Source organism: Stigmatopora argus, chromosome 4 (assembly GCF_051989625.1).
Source record: "Stigmatopora argus isolate UIUO_Sarg chromosome 4, RoL_Sarg_1.0, whole genome shotgun sequence".
In the NCBI taxonomy this organism is placed as follows: domain Eukaryota; kingdom Metazoa; phylum Chordata; class Actinopteri; order Syngnathiformes; family Syngnathidae; genus Stigmatopora; species Stigmatopora argus.
Window position 1 is genome coordinate 22,793,743 of NC_135390.1, and position 17,964 is coordinate 22,811,706.

Below are 17,964 nucleotides of genomic sequence, written 5' to 3' on the forward strand. Positions count from 1 at the left end.
AAAAGAGTATTTTGCTGCTATCTAGTGGTTTATTTTGGACCTGGTTGACATCCAACTCGGTAAATCCATTTTCCGTTCAAATTGATTGGACATCTTTTAAGAATCTGTTGGGAAATAAGCTAGCTGTGAATTCATTTGAATGCTAAAGCTTTGACTTTGTTGGCTGGCGGCCATGTTGGGAGGGGCCGTGTATTCAAATGACGTTACGTAATTAGATAAGGAAATTATATGCAAAAATCGTTTGTATTTTGATATGATTTATAGTTATTTATGTAACCATCGACGTCTAGCACTTTAAAGACACTGAAATATGATCAGCCATTGTAAATGGGTGATGGATATGATCATCAATATGTCTATTGTTGTCAATGCCAGGAAATATTTAAATACTTTGACTACTATTTGTTGGGAAAACAGCACGACACTGATCTTGTTTTTGTGCAATTTGTTTGAATTATTTTTTATTGTCTCATGTTTAGTTTGCTATGTATTTACATTTTAAAAACTCCAAACTTCAATTAGAGTCACCTGTTGCGGGTCGCAACCGCCTACGTCATCTCTAGGCACCCAAATCACGAGTGGCACCCCAGCCAGCCAATCGCGTGGAAGCGCGTGACCGTTGTTGGGCGGCCGCGGGCCAATAGAGGCGGAGCTGAGGCGTGGCTACGCGGTGACGTCAACGCGCCGCTGCCGCCGCTCGGGTTGTTGCAACGAGTTGACAGGAAAGCGGAGACAACGAGGAAGACGTCGACAAACTTTGCCTCATACTTTTGCCTTTTCCTGGGGGAGAGAAGACGACGACGACCCAGCTAACGACGTCGTTTCAGCGGCTTGACGTTCTCCGTCTTCGTCGTCGTCGTCGTTTCCCGCCGCAGAAGTTAGCTCGTCGAGTGAGGAGAAACTATGACGGGCCGGGAAGATGAATATGATTATCTCTTCAAAGGTGAGTCTCTCCATTTTGTTCCCCTTCCTATTGTTGTAACTAGCTTACCTGTACGCAAGTGACGCCCAAGTTATTTACCCCGAAAACTTGAGGTCCGTGGCGGCGACGGCACCTGCTGCTTCCCAGGTGAGCGTTTGACCCAAAAGAACCATGGGCCGTTTTACTTTCCAAGCCTACTTGGATAAGCTAAGGCAACGGCGGCGTGTTGTAACTAGGAGTTATCTTATCCAGGCTAGCCACGACGCCATCATCTTTGGACGCGGTGGCCTTCATTCCGAGGTTCTTTAAACGCAACAAAATAGAACAAAACAGGCTCCGGCGACTTACTGGACTTCAGATAGGATCATGTGATCAACTGTCAATGATTAAATATAAGATACTATAATATTTAAAAACGCTATAAAGTGCTCAGTTTAAAGCTACAGTTCGCAAAATGTTGTCGCATATTTTTTATTTTACATTTTTAATGAAAGTACTCGTACTATCGCATGCTTTACAGACTGTATTTGAACTGGGCTACCAGTCCAAATGGATTCGACGTCTATTGCTGTCAATGGCAGTGAATGAGTGAATAATGATAACATTAAATATTCAGATAATTTTTTTTATTGCTCTCGAAAATGACCAATCAAATGTATTGTCATTGTTTTGTATTAGATGAATTCAATTGTCCATGTAAAATATTTTTTAAACAATGGATTATTAGTTTTAAATTAACTATTTGAATTTAAAAAAAATGTATCTAGTACAATAACTCATAAAAAAATTGACTGTTAATTATTTAATTTTAAAGGTGATTTTTTCCAATATTCTGTATTTTTAAATACATAGAAATAAATAGAATCACACATTTAGATTAATCTATCCTTTCAACTTAAATTTAGGTTCAATCATCACTCTCTTAATGGAACTTATTTAATTTTTATTTATATCTTATTAAATTTACTAAATTGTAATGCATTTTAGAGATAAAAACTTCTTGATTTATAGCAAAACATCATATAGCAACCTCTTTAAAGCTATACATTGCCAAACTCCGGCATAAGTTTTCCTTTAATGCCATTTTAAAAGTTTTGGCTCGTCACCAGATTAATGTGTAACGAAAAAAGTAGACACACAGGTTTAATTTCCATTTAAAGGAGCCGCCTGAAATGATTTGGCTCGTCATTGATAGACGAACAAAGATCCTTTCTTTGTCGCATATTTTCGCCGAACACAAGCTTTTTTTTGCCTTAAAGTAACAAAAACGAGGTCGTACCATCACCGCGGCACACAACGCTAGCTTAACTTTTAACCCCGATTCCATTTCACTCACTGAAAACACTCCAGCGTGTGATCAAGTGGATAAAAATGGACTTTTTTAATGCCTTTTGTCGAGAGGCTTGCACAAGCACGGCTGCTTTTTTGGGGGGGGGGGTTTACTACACTCACAAAAATGCGTTTAAAAGGACGGTTGGGCCAAAACGTGGCTTCATAGTTGTGCTTTGACGTGGATGAGTGAGCGAGAAACATTGTGTGAGAGGAACTTATGAACCTTAAATAAGCCAACGTTGTCAAACTGGAAATACCTGCATCGGGTGAACGTGTGGCTTTCGCACAAAAAAAAAAGCCAAGGGAAGGTGAGATTTGCCGATCAGTGTTAGCAAAGACCGCACAAAAAAGGAATCTTTTGAGTCCGGTAAAAAAATATATAAAGGTTCTACCCAAAATACCTGTTGACTTGCCAATCTATTTTGTTTTAATTAGCATAATGTTTAAAAAAATATTTATAGATATTTTAATTTAAATATCTATAAATATTTTTTTTTTAAATATATAAAGGTTCTACACAAAATACCTGTTGATTTGCCAATCTATTTAAAAAAAATAGCATAATGTTTAAAAAATATTTATAGATATTTTAATTTAAATATCTATAAATATTTTTTAAACATTATGCTAATTTAAAAAAAATAGATTGGCAAGTCAACAGATATTTTAGGTAGAACCTTTATATATATTTTTTAACTTTATCCTAATTTTTAAAAAATTGATTGGCAAGTCTACGGATATTTTTGCTATAATCTTTTTTTTTTTAACTATGGTAATTCTAAAAAAATAGACTTGCAAGTCTGCAGATATTTTGGGTAGAAGCTCTATATGTATATATTTTTTTACTTTATGCTAATTCAAAAAAAATAGACTGGTCTATGGGTATTTTTGGTAGAACCTTTATATTTTTAAAGTTTATCTAAATTCTATAAAATAATATAGATTGACAAGTCTACAGGTATATTTGGTAGAATCTTTTGTATTTTTAATCTTTATGCTAATTCTAAAAGAAAATAGACTGGCAAATCTACAGGTATTGTTGGTAGAAGCTTGATATTGTTTTTGGTATTTAAAAAAAAAAAGGTCAATAAATGTATTTCTGAGCAGGTTTTAAACCACATAATCCAACATTTGTAACTTGGGAAGCCATTTCCTCACACCCGAGTCACCATTTCATGCCACCAAGTTCCTCATCATCGGAAGTTAGGAAATAGGAAGCTCGACTCTGACGCTCCGACCGGCAGCCGCCGCGCTGACAAACAAAACCGCTGAGGTTTCAACAGAAAAATTGCGAAAAACCGGGCGGAAGCCACGTTATCTGAAGCGCTACCAACTCGCCGTTCCCGTCGTGGGCTATTCAAAAGACGTTGGGCTTTCCTGACGGCTCAACCTGTTTGGTCGCATTAGGTCACCTTAGGTCCCGCCCTTTCAGTCACTAAATGATTTTCGCTCTGTTAAAAATGCTGAGGTGGGGTAGCATAACATATGCTAGCAGCTAGCATAACATACGCTAGCATAACACATGCTAGCAGCTAGCACAACATACGCTAGCGGGTAGCACAACATACGCTAGCGGGTAGCACAACATACGCTAGCGGATAGCACAACATATGCTAGTGGGTAGCACAACATACGCTAGCAGGTAGCACAACATACGCTAACGGCTAGCATAACATACGCTAGCAGCTAGCATAACACACGCTAGCAGGTAGCACCACATATGCTAGCGGGTAGCACCACATACGCTAGCGGGTAGCACAACGTACGCTAGCGGGTAGCACAACGTACGCTAGCGGGTAGCACAACGTACGCTAGCGGGTAGCACAACGTACGCTAGCGGGTAGCACAACGTACGCTAGCGGGTAGCACAACGTACGCTAGCGGGTAGCACAACGTACGCTAGCGGGTAGCACAACGTACGCTAGCGGGTAGCACAACGTACGCTAGCGGGTAGCACAACGTACGCTAGCGGGTAGCACAACGTACGCTAGCGGGTAGCACAACGTACGCTAGCGGGTAGCAGAATGTACGCTAGCGGGTAGCACAACGTACGCTAGCGGGTAGCACAACGTACGCTAGCGGGTAGCACAACGTACGCTAGCGGGTAGCACAACGTGCGCTAGCGGGTAGCACAACGTGCGCTAGCGGGTAGCACAACGTGCGCTAGCGGGTAGCACAACGTGCGCTAGCGGGTAGCATAACATAGGTACGATAGCGGCTAGCATAGCATATGCTAGCCTTGTGTCATGCTAGCGCCTTATCGGACGAGGCGTCCAATGTATTGACAAAAAACAGCAAATATACCCGCAAATGAGACTGCGCTCTATCACACGGTGCCTTTTATAGGTTTGAAAATACGGTATATGAAACCAATTTTAAGATGAGCCATTCATTGAAGGCGCGCCTTATGTTGTGGAAAATACGGTAATTTCCTCCACGTTGAATTTTCACACCAGTAGCCTCATTTCATTATTTCTTTTTCCTTTTTTTCCATCAGTGGTGCTGATCGGGGACTCGGGCGTGGGCAAGAGCAACCTGCTGTCGCGCTTCACCCGCAACGAGTTCAACCTGGAGAGCAAGAGCACCATCGGCGTGGAGTTCGCCACGCGCAGCATCCAAGTGGAGGGCAAGACCGTTAAGGCGCAGATCTGGGACACGGCCGGACAGGAACGCTACCGCGCCATCACTTCCGCGTCAGTACTCCCATCCAAACATTCAAACCTTCCACCCCACAACACTCCACATTCAAATATCATACCTGTCAATGATTATGATTCCCCTTAAAACCCCCCAAGAAACCTTACAAACACCGTACGACTCGTACGGTGTTTGTAAGTTTTTTTGGGGGTTTGTAAGGGGAATCATAATCATTTATAAGGGCAGTTATCGGCAGAGGTTGACAGGTATGATTAATATTTAGTTTTTTTATAGATCTAAAACAATGTTTATTTTAGCTTTTTTTAAAATATTTTTTTAGATTTTACAAAATGATTTTTGAACTAAAGACACAGAAAAAATTGATTAAAAAATGACAATTATTGATTTAAAAGCCCATTTTAGATATAATATTTAGATATTTTTTTAATAAATGGATTAAAATAACTGGATTAAAAGCCCTGAATATTCCGTTTTTTTATAGATCTAAAACAATGTTTATTCGAGCTTTTTTTTTTAAATATATTTTTACAAAATGATTTTTGAACTAAAAACACAGAAAAAAATGGATTAAAAAATGACAATGATTGCTTTAAAAGGGGGAAAATCAGGAAATTCAATATACATCTATACTCTTCATTTGAATTTGATCCTAAAACAGAAAGTCGGCACTCATCATTCCCGGGCCACACAAAATGATGCGGCGGGCCAGATTTGGCCCCCGGGCCGCCACTTTGACACATGTGATCTAACCTAACCTAAAAACACAAAATCCCAAAATATGAATGAACTCAATAATGGATGCTTTCTTCCAATTCCAAAGCCTGGGGAAAAAAAGTTTCCTTTTTGAGCAAGCTTTTTTAACAGGACCATACGTCTTTTCCCTCAGGTACTACCGCGGCGCCGTGGGGGCGCTCCTGGTCTACGACATCGCCAAACACCTGACCTACGAAAACGCCGAGCGCTGGCTGAAGGAGCTCCAGGACCACGCCGACAGCAACATCGTCATCATGCTGGTGGGCAACAAGAGCGACCTGCGCCACCTCCGCGCCGTGCCCACCGACGAGGCAAAGGCCTTGGCCGGTACGCCGCGCTCGCTCGCCGCCGTTGTTCGCCTCGAGAAAACGAACCCAGAATCTCACGCTCCTCTTCTCGTTCCGGTTCAGAAAAGCACGGGTTGTCTTTTTTGGAAACGTCAGCGTTGGATTCGTCTAACGTGGAGTTGGCCTTTCAAACCATCCTTACAGGTGACATTTCTGCTCTCTTTTGTCCTTAGCGCATGTTTGTTTTAGCGGCGCGCTACCACGTTTCGTCAGCAGGGGGCGGCAAAGATGAGGATGTTTGCCTGCTGGAAACTCCTCGTTTTTCTTACTCTATTTGGATTGGATTGGATAACTTTATTCATCCCGTATTCGGGAAATTTCGTTGTCACAGTAGCAAGAGGGTGAGGATGCAGAAATAGGAAAGGCAATTTAGACATAAATAGATAGGTAATAAGTAAGTTAATAAATAAATACATGAATAAATATATAAATAAGCGTGTTGCTGATATATATATATATATATATATATATATATATATATATATATATATATATATATATACACATACACATATATACATATATATACATATATACATATATATACATATATACATATATATATATATATACACATATATACACATATATACACATATATATTTATACATATATATATACATATACATACACATATACATACACATATACATACACATATATATATATATATATATATATATATATATATACACACATACATATACACATACATATACACATACATATATATATACACATACATATACACATAAGCACATGTATACATACATACACATAGATGTACGTGCATACATACGGTAGGTCTTTAAAAGCACTTTTTAGTTGCTTACTGCATAAGTTATGGTATTGTTTTTTGAATTTTTCATTCTTAAAATACCATCACTCAATTAACTATCCTGACAATATTTAACCCTTAAACTGCAAAAAAATAGCAATATTTAGGGGGAAAAAGCTTTCGTTCCACGATCGTCCTCCCAAAAAAACCGACCTTTCACCCTTTAGAAATGGTTGAAATGTACCATTATTTTATGAAAGATGTGAGAAACAAACAAAAGTCAGTCAAATGCTTTGTTAATGTATGAAAATGAATAACAAACCAAAAACATGTTGTGTATTAGTACAGTAAGGAGGAAGCTAACGTTAGCAAACACATAAAGGCATCTAAACAACTTCAAATGACAAATTTATTACAACTTAGCATTAAGTAGAACTCCAAATGAGTACCAATTTAGCACATAGAGGCTAGCCATGCCAAGGAGTCGTCGCTTTTAATGCATCCTTCTCCTTCATTAGCGTAGCCATGCTAATAGTTGCAATATGAGTCACACAGGACCCGCTTATTCATTTCAATGGCACCAATCATTTCAAATACAGAACTCGGGACGACAAAAGAGTCGTCGTTGTTGACTTGATCGTAGCTCCGCTTGAAATTCGGAGACTCGTCCGTGCTAGCCACGAAAAAAACCCTTTCGGCGCCTAACCTGAGCTTTTCCCGTCCCCGCCAGCCATCTACAACATCGTGTCGCAGCGGCAGATGTCGGGGCGCAGCGACTCGGACTTCTCGCCCGCCTCCAACGTGGTTCCCATCACGGTGGAGCCCACCCAGAACGCGTCCAACAAGGGCATGTGCTGCCAGAACAACTGACACGTAGAAACAGGCGCAAAGAAAGAAAGAAAGAAAGAAAGAAAGACAGACAGAGAGACAAAACAGGTGGGAAGAACACCAGGTGCGTACACCGCAATTTTTCATAAAGGACTATCATTGGGTGGCCGTAGATGTTCAACCCTCCTGTTGTGTTGCTTTCTCTCAGGGATAAAAAAAACGTTAGCCCCCCCCCCCCCCCCCCTCGCTCCCCCCAGATTAACCCTAAATCTTCCTTAAAAAATAAAAAATAATAATTAAATCCCAATATAATTTGTAAACCCTAAAATGGCTGCTTTTGGCAGAGAACGCTTTGTAGTACTTTATACTAATCAAAATAAATTGGGCGTCTATTGCCGTCAATGGCAGCGACATATGTGAAATCGGCACTAAAGCACAGGTGTCAAAGTGGCGGCCCGGGGGCCAAATCTGGCCCACCGCATCATTTTGTGCGGCCCGAGAAAATAAATCATGAGTGCCGACTTTCTGTTTTAGGATCAAATTCAGATGAAGAGTATAGATGTATATTACATTTCCTGATTTTCCCCCTTTTAAATCAATAATTGTCATTTTTTAATCCATTTTTTCTGTTTTTAGTTCAAAAATCATTTTGTAAAATTTACCGTTGCAAGGTTTCCACCAGGTGTTAAACTTGGAATTTATACACATGGGGGCGCTAGTACATTGTACAAAAATGTATTTAAAAATATTAAATTTAATGGATTTTAATAGTTATTAAAAAAAAAAATTTAATTGTCCCAACTGCTCGTGACAAAAAACTGAAAGTTCGTATATTTGTACATTAAAATGTTAAAATAACGCATTAGCCTACGCCGCAATACCACAAGAGGGCAGCAAAGCACTACTTTATTGAAACCGAATCTTTATCTTAATCTATAACTACCTTAAATATAGTTTTTTTTTGGGCACCAAGATTCCACAGAATTTTAACACCCACCAAAAAGGAAAAAGACAATCTAAACTCATTCGTCTTGTTACGAATTTAATATACATCCATTAAAATTTAAGTTGCCTTCACCATGAAAACATTGCCACATTATTCCCATCAATCCCCAAAACAAATTAATGTCACGTTCATAATTTTTGGCGGCGATAGATGTCCACTCCGTTTTTCCCATTGATGAAGTTTCAATTCAAGCAACAGGAGGGTTCAACAAAATGGCACAAAAGTTGCCAAAATCAACATTTAGATCAGCACAATATTACATGTTTCACTCCAAATTATTTATTCAACACTAGATTTTTTTTTAAATGTTTAACTCATTGGCTGCAATTGACGCTGGTCGACGTCCCGCTTCAAACCGATTGGTCGCCGTCAATGGCAGCTGCTGAGTTAAACGCACACGCTGGATCCTGGTCTGGCTTTTTTTTTTTTTTAGGATTTTGGGGGCTTGTTTTTGGGGGACGCCAATCCCCCCGATGGCTTTTCTTCATGTAAATATCGGAGAGCCTTTTGACTTCTTTTGTCTTCACTAGTGTTGCACCGATTCTGATCCTTTGCGACGTAGCCAGGAAAATTTCACCCTAAAAATGGGTTGTAAACAATAGTTTGACCTAGTGACCTTTGACCTACTAACATCACAAGTCTCCCTTTTTAACGTGACGTTACAAAAATCGTAATCTGACATAGTCATGTGAAAAATTTCCCGTGAAAAGCTGACGAGCCTCGTGTCGTAATGTGACAAATTTCGCGTTTTGACAAATTTTAACGTTTTTGTGTTGCTATGCGGCAAGTTTGTCGTGGCAGTTTTTACGGCATAAGGCGACAAATTTGAGGTTTTTTTTCCAAATGTCAATGCACTGACTGGAATGGGAACTTTGCCTCTACCAACATGGCCGCCGAGTGGAGGCTATTTTGGATGAAAGATGTTTTCATGCCGTCAGTTGACGTGAGGAACCGTCAAATCAAATCGGTGCAACACTAGTCTTTATATTAGACCAGGATTTTTTTATTTTATTTTGAAAATTTTGCCTTTGCATTTTATTTTATTTTTTTCTCAGTTTGTTTGTTTGTTGTTGTTTTTTTAAATTAACGGCAGGCAGGTTTTTAGTAAGGGCTACATTTGAAATTGCACACAATGCACCCAAATGCCTGGGTGTAGGAGAAAATTGTTTGTTTTTTGTTTTTAAAAAAGAAAAAAAAAAAGAAGAGAAAGGAATTATTAAAATATGTATATTGGACTGCATATGTACAAATAAATCTGATTTGTAATAGAGCGCCTCACATGTTTTTAGCGCAGTGAATCATGAAATAACGTCAAATTCGTAGCCATTTATCTGTGACATATTTTAAAATATAACGTCCTTGACTCAAATTAACCATATTTTCACGACTATAAGGCGCACCGCATTATAAGGCGCACCCTCAATGAATGACACATTTTAATTTTTTTCCATATATAAAGCGCACTGGATTATAAGGCGCCCTGTCTATTTTGGAGAAAAATTAAGACTTAAGTGCGCCTTATAGTCGTGAAAATACGGTAACCAAATTTAGAAATATTTTTTTTTATCATTTAAAAATGAGACGAAACTTGATTTAATGTTGGAGATCAATCGATTCTATTTCTTTTGTTTCAAAAATATGAAATTTAATTTTGGGCTTTGATTTTTAGTACTTTTTTGATATGTATATATTTTTAATAGAACTTATACAATTGCCATTTGAATTTGATCCATATGTATTCATTTCTTTTTTCATTTTCTTTAGCGTAAAAAAAGAGCGCTGCTCTCCGTGGTTTTCGTCTTTTTATTAGAAACATTTACAATACATCTCGTATCTTGGAAAAATAACAAAGAACCAGAACTAACATGGAGCAGATACATTAATAATCATCATAATCAATCATAAAAAAATGTCTCCCAACAAAACAAAAAGTGTGCTATAAGAAACCTGCAACGGAGTTCAAAGCTGTTTTTTTTGTTCTTTTTTTCTCCCTAGTTTTTTTTTTGTCATTTTTCCTTTCGACGTCCCCCCCCCAAAAAAATGAACGATCGGTCGCGGGGCGCCGCAAAAAAGTGGGGAAAAAAAATCCAAAACACGCCAGGTTTGATGACACTGGCCCAGAAACTAACACACGAGCACCACGATTGGACCGGCATGAAACACACACACACACACACACACACACACACACACACACACACGCATACACACACACACACACACTTGTGCCGCAAATACTATTGTCAAAACGCTACCTAGAGACAAACCACGTCGGAGGAAGATGGCGAGTTTTTGTCTTTCGGTCCCGTCCAAATTGTCAACAAATAGTAGTTAAAAAAAATAAAAAATAGTATTTTTTTTTTTAAATTTAAAATATGGTTTTAATATGCGCCCTTTTTGTGCTACTAGCTAAAAGTGTTGGAACAGTGAGTCACCCTTGGCGTTTTGATATACAATTTTTGACTATTTTTTTTGTGCGCTCAAGTTTTTGGCGACAAATTGAAACAAAAGTTTTACTAAGACGTTTTTGAAATTTAGTTTTAAGCGGTTTTTCTGTCCTGTTATTTTTTTTAAACATTTTTTTCAGTTTTTTTTTATAAAATAACACTTTTTTTTAAAGCAAATAACTAAAAAAATATCCTTTACAAAAGAAATTATCACAAAAAAGCTGTTTTTTTTCCCTACTTTTCTACTGTTTTTGATGAAAAGGCTCATGAGCCGCTTACCAAAAATATTTTTTCAAAAAAAACTAAAAGAAAAAGCAACAAAAAGTCACAATTTCTTTTTTTTGGATAAAAATCCAACCCTTGTGCTCCCAAAACCTTTTTTTGGATGTACAAACGTGAAGCCTCCATTAAAAACGGCAAATCTAGTCCATCTAAATCCAATTTGAGTGAGATCTTTTTATCACATTTTTTTGGGGACAAAATTCCCGATTTCTCGATGCTGTTTTCCACCATTTTTTTCCACTTTTTTGCCTCACTGTTCCGACACTTTCCCGCCATTCAAGCAAAGCGACCAATCCAATCCTAGCCGCCTTCTCCTATCAAAACAAATTGGGCATCAAAGACTTCATCATTAAAAATAACATAATAAAACCCCATCACGATCAGGCCGGATTTCCGACCATGCCATTGGTGTTTTCCACCATTTTGGCTCCTTTCCGCCATTTTGGCTCCTTTCCACCATTTTTTTCCACTTTTGCACAAAAAAAAGCAGCCAATCCGGTCCAGCTTTTCAGTCAAAACAAATTGGCCCTCAGAGAGTTAGTTAATCCTTTAAAAATGAGATGAAAACATTGTAAAACTCCGTCTTTTTATAACCCCCATTTCCTATTTCCACCATTTTTTTCGCTTTTGCGCCGCCCAAGCAAAGCGGGGACCGAAGGACGGCGTCCAAACTCGCCCTCTTTTGACCTCCGCTCCCGAAAATCTAGCCTAAGTGACCGTACGACATCCATGCAAACGAGTACGCTAATGAACCTGTTGTGTCATGTTATGTGCTATCTACTTACAGTACATATGTTTAAAAAAAATAAAATAAACAACAACAAAAACAATTTTCGGCCTTTGTTCGCTGAGAAAAACAGAAAAAAAATGGCGTAGTATGTCGGAAAAACCCTGGTTTGTGGGATTTCCGCTGAAAATGTCGGTAAATCGTTACAGTTGAAGGCATAATAACGTTATTAATTCCCAAATGCGGGACGTTAATAATAATAATGATAATAATAATCCTTACCGTAATGGAACGGAGGCACAAAATGGACGCTCTGTGACTAAAATATCTCCAAATTGTGAAAAAATAGTCTGTTCTGTCGCCGTCATAAATAAAACTTTTTTTTATTATTTTTTTTGTAAAATTTACCTAAGAAACGGACATGTCCCCTCCCCCACCCTGTTTACAAATATATTAGCTTCTTGTCATTTGAATTAAAAAACAAAAACGTCTTTTTAAATAGGTTCGTTTTCTTAAATAACATCCGGGTGCTGACGTTTATTTTTTTTAATTATTATTATTTTTTTTATGTTAAATTCCCCACACGTGGCGGTCTACGAAATAAAAACCAATATTAGCAAAATAGATTCCGGAAAAAAACGGTGGTGTTTTTATTTTATTTTTGTAACGGTATTTTACGTGAACTTTCTACAAACGTGTGCGGAAGAACCCAAAAGGTATCAAAGCGAGCGGTCGCCGATTCTCTCGTCTCGGCGAGCGGAAAAACAAACTTAAAGCTGGCGATTGGAAAAAAGTCAGGAGTGCATGGCGTCCAGTCTTTTTCTTATTACATTCAAAAGTTTCCCAAAAAACTTGCTTCCGTTGGCTTAAGTGCATCCGTCCGGAGAGAACGCGGCTTTTCCGCGGGGAAATCCCGCGTAAATGCATAAAAGTCCGTTCCCGCGGCCACCAAAAAACATGGCCGCTTTCCGTTCCCGCCAAAACGGAAACGCCGCAATACAGTCTCGTAAGTGATAATACTAAGAAGAAAGAGGATTTCCTACAAAAAAAATGATCCTATTTCCACGTATCGATAAAATACTGAAAACTTTCGGGGTAAAAACGAGAATCGGCGTTTTTCAGCCCGATCGGGGGTCGGCGACCTGTGGCTCTAGAGCCGCCTACGGCTCAGCGTGACTTCGGAAGTTAGCGCTTTGGCTTTCAAATTTTAGCCGTGCATTCGTTTTTAGCGGAATGGATTTTTGACATGGAAAATTTGATCAGTTTTGACAAAATAAAGTACTTTATTCAAATAACTCCAGTACGAATTAAGTACTAATGGTAAAACTTATTATGGTAAACTATTTGATGATTATAGCTGTCCAATTGTCATTTTTCTTCTGCTGTCCAATTGAAACGACTTTAGCGCTAGTGGACGTCCAATCCGTTTGAAGCAGAAGGCTGGCAGTAATTGGATGTCCGTTCCTTTGCCGCCAACTCTCCCACTCCAAACGGGTTGGACCCGAGTGAATAGCAGATGCGTTAACGTTGTTAAAATTATTGTTTAAAAATCAAATAGGCTAGCTACGACTTGAGTTGAGCGTCCAAGCATTCAATATGGCCGCCATCTTGAACCAAATTCCCTCGTAGACGTCCAATCCACCCCAAGCGGGAAATCCGGCAGCGTTCGTGCGCTACCGGATTGGACGTCCATCACCTCAATGGCAACCACTGATTTAAATTAGATCGTAATCCATCTTAATTCCAAATTTGCAGATGCTCCGCCCCCCAAAAATATTTAGAAAATCCCTCAAAATATGTGAAACGAACTATTCGTACCCTAATTGGCAAAATATAGATAAACTTGATATTCTCTGCAGCACCATATTAAATATTAGAATCAACAAACTTCTTTGGCTGGAAAAAAAACGGCTCCTAGCGTCAAAGGTCGCCGACCCCTGGGCTAAAAAATGGCCGAAAATCCTCGTTTTTTTAATGTTTTTTGTTTCCGCGCCCATCGTTCCTTATTTTCTGATGTTTTCAAGCCATTCCCTTTGCGCGGAAGCAAAAACGCCCGTTAGCCACATTAGCGTAGCTAGCTCCCGCCATGTTTTCGCTCGTAAATCCTAAAACGAGTGCTCCATATTCAACATATCGCGCCAAAAAATTAAAAAAACAAACCAAAAAAAAGACCCTGAAGAGCACAGCAATTATTCCGGAAGGCTATTTTTCATCTTTCTACTCATCGGCGCCGCGAGCCGCTACTAAATGCTAATATGCTAATAGTCAAAGTCGTCTGAATAGAATATCACCGTTTATTGCTTCTTATTATTATTACGACCACACACACACGATTCATCGCAAATTTGACGTCATTTGCCGGGTTTATACAGTAGATAAAGTTAGCGTGGTATTAGCGTCTGATTATTTATATACTCCGAGAAATAGTAAATATTATTATTATTTTTTGTTTAAACCTATGGATCTATCTCATATACTATTCGAGTTCAAAATGGACGCGCGCCACTATAATAATAGTAGTAATAATAATCATCATAAAAGCTTTATCGTCGGCGTAGCGATCTGAAAGATTTGCGCTAGCGGGGGTGTCGGATGCGGAAATAAATGCGGGTTTATTTACAGAAGTCCCGGCGGGATAAAAAGAGGCGGTCCTCTCCCGTCGTCACGGCGACGGGAAATTGGACGTCAACCATAAACTTATGATAATAAGGAATCCTCGACTGGGATTCTAGTGAAATGGTTCACCATCATTGGTCGGTTTGGTTTGTGTCTAATGCGCTTTGTTTTCCTTAATAAGGTGCTTTATTCTTGCTAGTTCTGGTTGTAGTCTTTCTTTTTATGAAACCTCGTCTGATTGGCCGGGAGGAAGCGGGGATGTCCGAGCGGGGGGTGTCTCGCTATTGGCTGCGTTTTGGATCAAAATTGACCAGATTTTTGACCCTGGGCGAAAAAAGCGGGTTAAGTCAGCCACACCTGGAAATTTTGGTTGGGAAAGTTGGAAAGTTTTGCGCCAAAAACGAGGCGAGCGTCTGTCGAAATGTGAAAATTTGCACGAAAAATCAAACCTGTTGTCGCGAGTTTGGCGTCGTAACGTCACGAGCAATGTTCCCTCTAATTTTTTGTTGGTCTGGGCAGAAAGACAACCTCCCTGAGTGTGTAAAAGTTTTTCAACCTCGGCCGGCGGGCCATATACGGCCCGTTAGGATTTTGAATCCGGCCCGCCGCCGGCGTTGTCCAAATGATAGTAAAAATCAATGTTAGTCTACCGTCAATGGCAGCCCGGGAATAAGCACTGTTGGGCGGGCAGATGTAGCAGAACCGAGCCGTAAAATGACAGCAATCGGGTCAAATCCATCCTAAAACAGCGTTTAATGATTAAATACAAATACTGGAGCTTTTTGGATATTAGAACCGAGCCCAGGGAAGTGAATTCCTCGGTAAAATGTCGCGATGGAGGCAAAAAAACGTCCATATACGTCCATTCGCCAAACGGCTCAAAATGCTCTCAAATTCGGTCAAATCCAGCTGTAAATAGCAAACACAAATACTAGTATTTGTATTTAATCATTAAACTAACAAATACTAGTATTTGTATTTAATCATTAAACACTGTTTTCAGCTGGATTTGACCGAATTTGAGAGGATTTTGAGCCTGGGCTCGGTTCTAATGTCCAAAGAGCTCCAGTTTCGGCGAAAACTCCGTTCGGTGGAACGTCCATTGGGCGACCTGCCCGTCTGTCAAACGTCCGTCGGCGAAACGTCTTTAGGCCAATCATCCGAGTACCGATGATGTCGCTCACACTGGTACTCGGTGCGCTCAGGGAGGTTGTCTTTCTGCCCAGACCAACCAAAAATTAGAGGGAACATTGCTCATAAGTCTTTTTTCTTATCGTCCTTTAGCCCGTTAATTTTTAAAAATAATATTTTCCCGGTGTGGCTGCAATCCGCTTTTGTCATTCCCCACCAAACCAAAAAAAAACAAACGACACCCCGAAGTCCGTTTCCCGAACCCCCTCGTCGGCCAAGTGTGATTCACATTCTTTTACTTTGAAAGGTTGTAAAGGGGCGGCGCAAGAGACGCGGCGGCCCAAATGGCAATATCGGAATCAAAACTCAAATCAAAACAACGTAGAAGAACATTAAGGCATAAAATAAAATAAAAAATCCTACGATTCGTTTAAACTGTGCTGTGCAATTTGTCCATAAAATGATATTCTTTAGTCCTCTCTCTCATAAAATGGAAGCTACTTTTATTTTGTAACTCTCACGTGCTCTTGCTTTGTGTTCGGCTCTTAAGTTAGGGAGGGTCTTTGAGTAAGGGGGCGGGGCTACTGGGGTTCTCTCTCTATTGATTCATCAAAAAACAGAAATATTGCGAATAATCTTTCGTAAAGTTCGGCAATATTAGCTATCATACTTTTGAATCGAGTAATTAAACTTCATGTGTCGCCATTTTGGGTCAATGTGATTGGTGTTTTCTATGTTTTTGTTTTGGTTTGAACTCATTGGCTGCCATTGACACTCACAGACGCTCAAAACATTATAATATTTGCACTAGGCGCTTGATCACTTTGGCATATTAAAACTTATCACCCTCAAACTAACCTTTGTACAAATAATTCGTCTTGAATATTATTTCATAATCCATCTGCCATTGACGTCGGTCGCCGTCCAACGTTCGTTGCTCCGCCCTCTCCCAGTCCCCAAACATTATTCGTCCGTATATCGGGTTAATTCGCCCACTTTTCGACGTCTACCGCCGTCAATGGCACTCGTTCACCACTAGTTGGCTTTACGTCTATTATTGTCAATGGCAACCAACGAGTCATTCATCAATACATGAACCTCAAGTAATTTCCCATCCACCCTACAAGCAATCCGAGCCTCCCCATTCGACATCTTGAACCCCACCCCCACGGCCCATGCCCCGCCTCCATCCGCCCTACCACGCTTAATCTGATTGGACGCGAACGCCGCTCAAATGCAGCGTTTCCTTCCCGTTCCTCTTCCATTATTGTCCCGTTTCATCGGAGTCGTGGGGGGGCGGGGTTTATAGACCGGGGGAGGGGGGCGGAGCCTCCTATTGGCCGAGACGGCCAGCTGCCGCATGGTCCTTTAAGTCGTCGCCAGAAAGGCCTATTTGGATCCGTCACGTAAACCCTGTTTCAATTTCACAGTTGCTGTGTCGGTGGGAGATGGTGGGGGGGGAGGGGCTAAGCGGGTACACATCATGTGATCACGCCTCTTTTTTTTTTTCTTCTTCTCAAAACCAAGGCCACATGGTTTTCATCAATGGCGTACGCCGGGGTGGACAAAAGGAGAGTCGAGGGGAGGCAAAAGTGGGGGTGAAGACCCCTCCGGTCCGCACCTGGACCCTCCCATTTGCCTAATTATCAAAAGCGTGGCCCGCCGAGCCCTCGGACAATAACAAAAAAAGGGGGCGACCATCGCGTTTGTACGAAAGGGACAAAAGGGGGTCACGGGTAAGCTAGCCGCACACCTGCTCCCAACAGATGCCCCAAAAAACGTCTTTTTTTTGTCTAAAACAGTGGTTCTCAAACATAGGACTTGGCGGGTCTTTGAGGAACGCCGCTGATTCGTCAACGTTGCTAAAATTTAGGGGGTGTCACATGTTCGCCTCCTTTTTAGCATTGAATGCTTGTGTTTTCGGGGGGATAAAACCAGGAAGTTTGCGACTTGTGCGATCATCAAGTGCGTTTTGTTCCATTTGCATTTGTTCGTTGGACCCAAAATGGCGCCTTCCAAGATTCCTAAGGAGCCTCCAAATGGCCCAAAATTAACAGGTCACCTGGATGTGCCCCAAAATGGGCAGGAAATGACAAAGGAACAAAAAAGTCAATAGGAAGTGAGCCAAAATTGACAG

The 17,964-nt window shown here is 40.1% G+C and overlaps 1 protein-coding gene across 1 annotated transcript; it reads left to right on the top strand.

Moving 5' to 3' along the window:
• The first annotated feature begins 688 nt into the window (after positions 1–688).
• rab11al (RAB11a, member RAS oncogene family, like) lies at positions 689–7,684 on the top strand. The gene is made up of 5 exons (XM_077597653.1): positions 689–943; positions 4,752–4,947; positions 5,799–5,992; positions 6,076–6,156; positions 7,521–7,684. The coding sequence occupies exons 1-5, from the start codon at positions 904–906 to the stop codon at positions 7,658–7,660; spliced, it is 651 nt and encodes a 216-aa protein (XP_077453779.1). The 5' UTR covers positions 689–903; the 3' UTR covers positions 7,661–7,684.
• Positions 7,685–17,964: the final 10,280 nt, after the last annotated feature.

Bases quoted from the DNA above. Each gene is read 5' to 3' on its own strand.
- rab11al (XM_077597653.1), top strand. From the start codon at position 904: ATGACGGGCCGGGAAGATGAATATGATTATCTCTTCAAAG. The intron at 944-4,751 runs GTGAGTCTCTCC...TTTTTCCATCAG, and splicing joins ATATGATTATCTCTTCAAAG to TGGTGCTGATCGGGGACTCG. The intron at 4,948-5,798 runs GTCAGTACTCCC...CTTTTCCCTCAG, and splicing joins TACCGCGCCATCACTTCCGC to GTACTACCGCGGCGCCGTGG.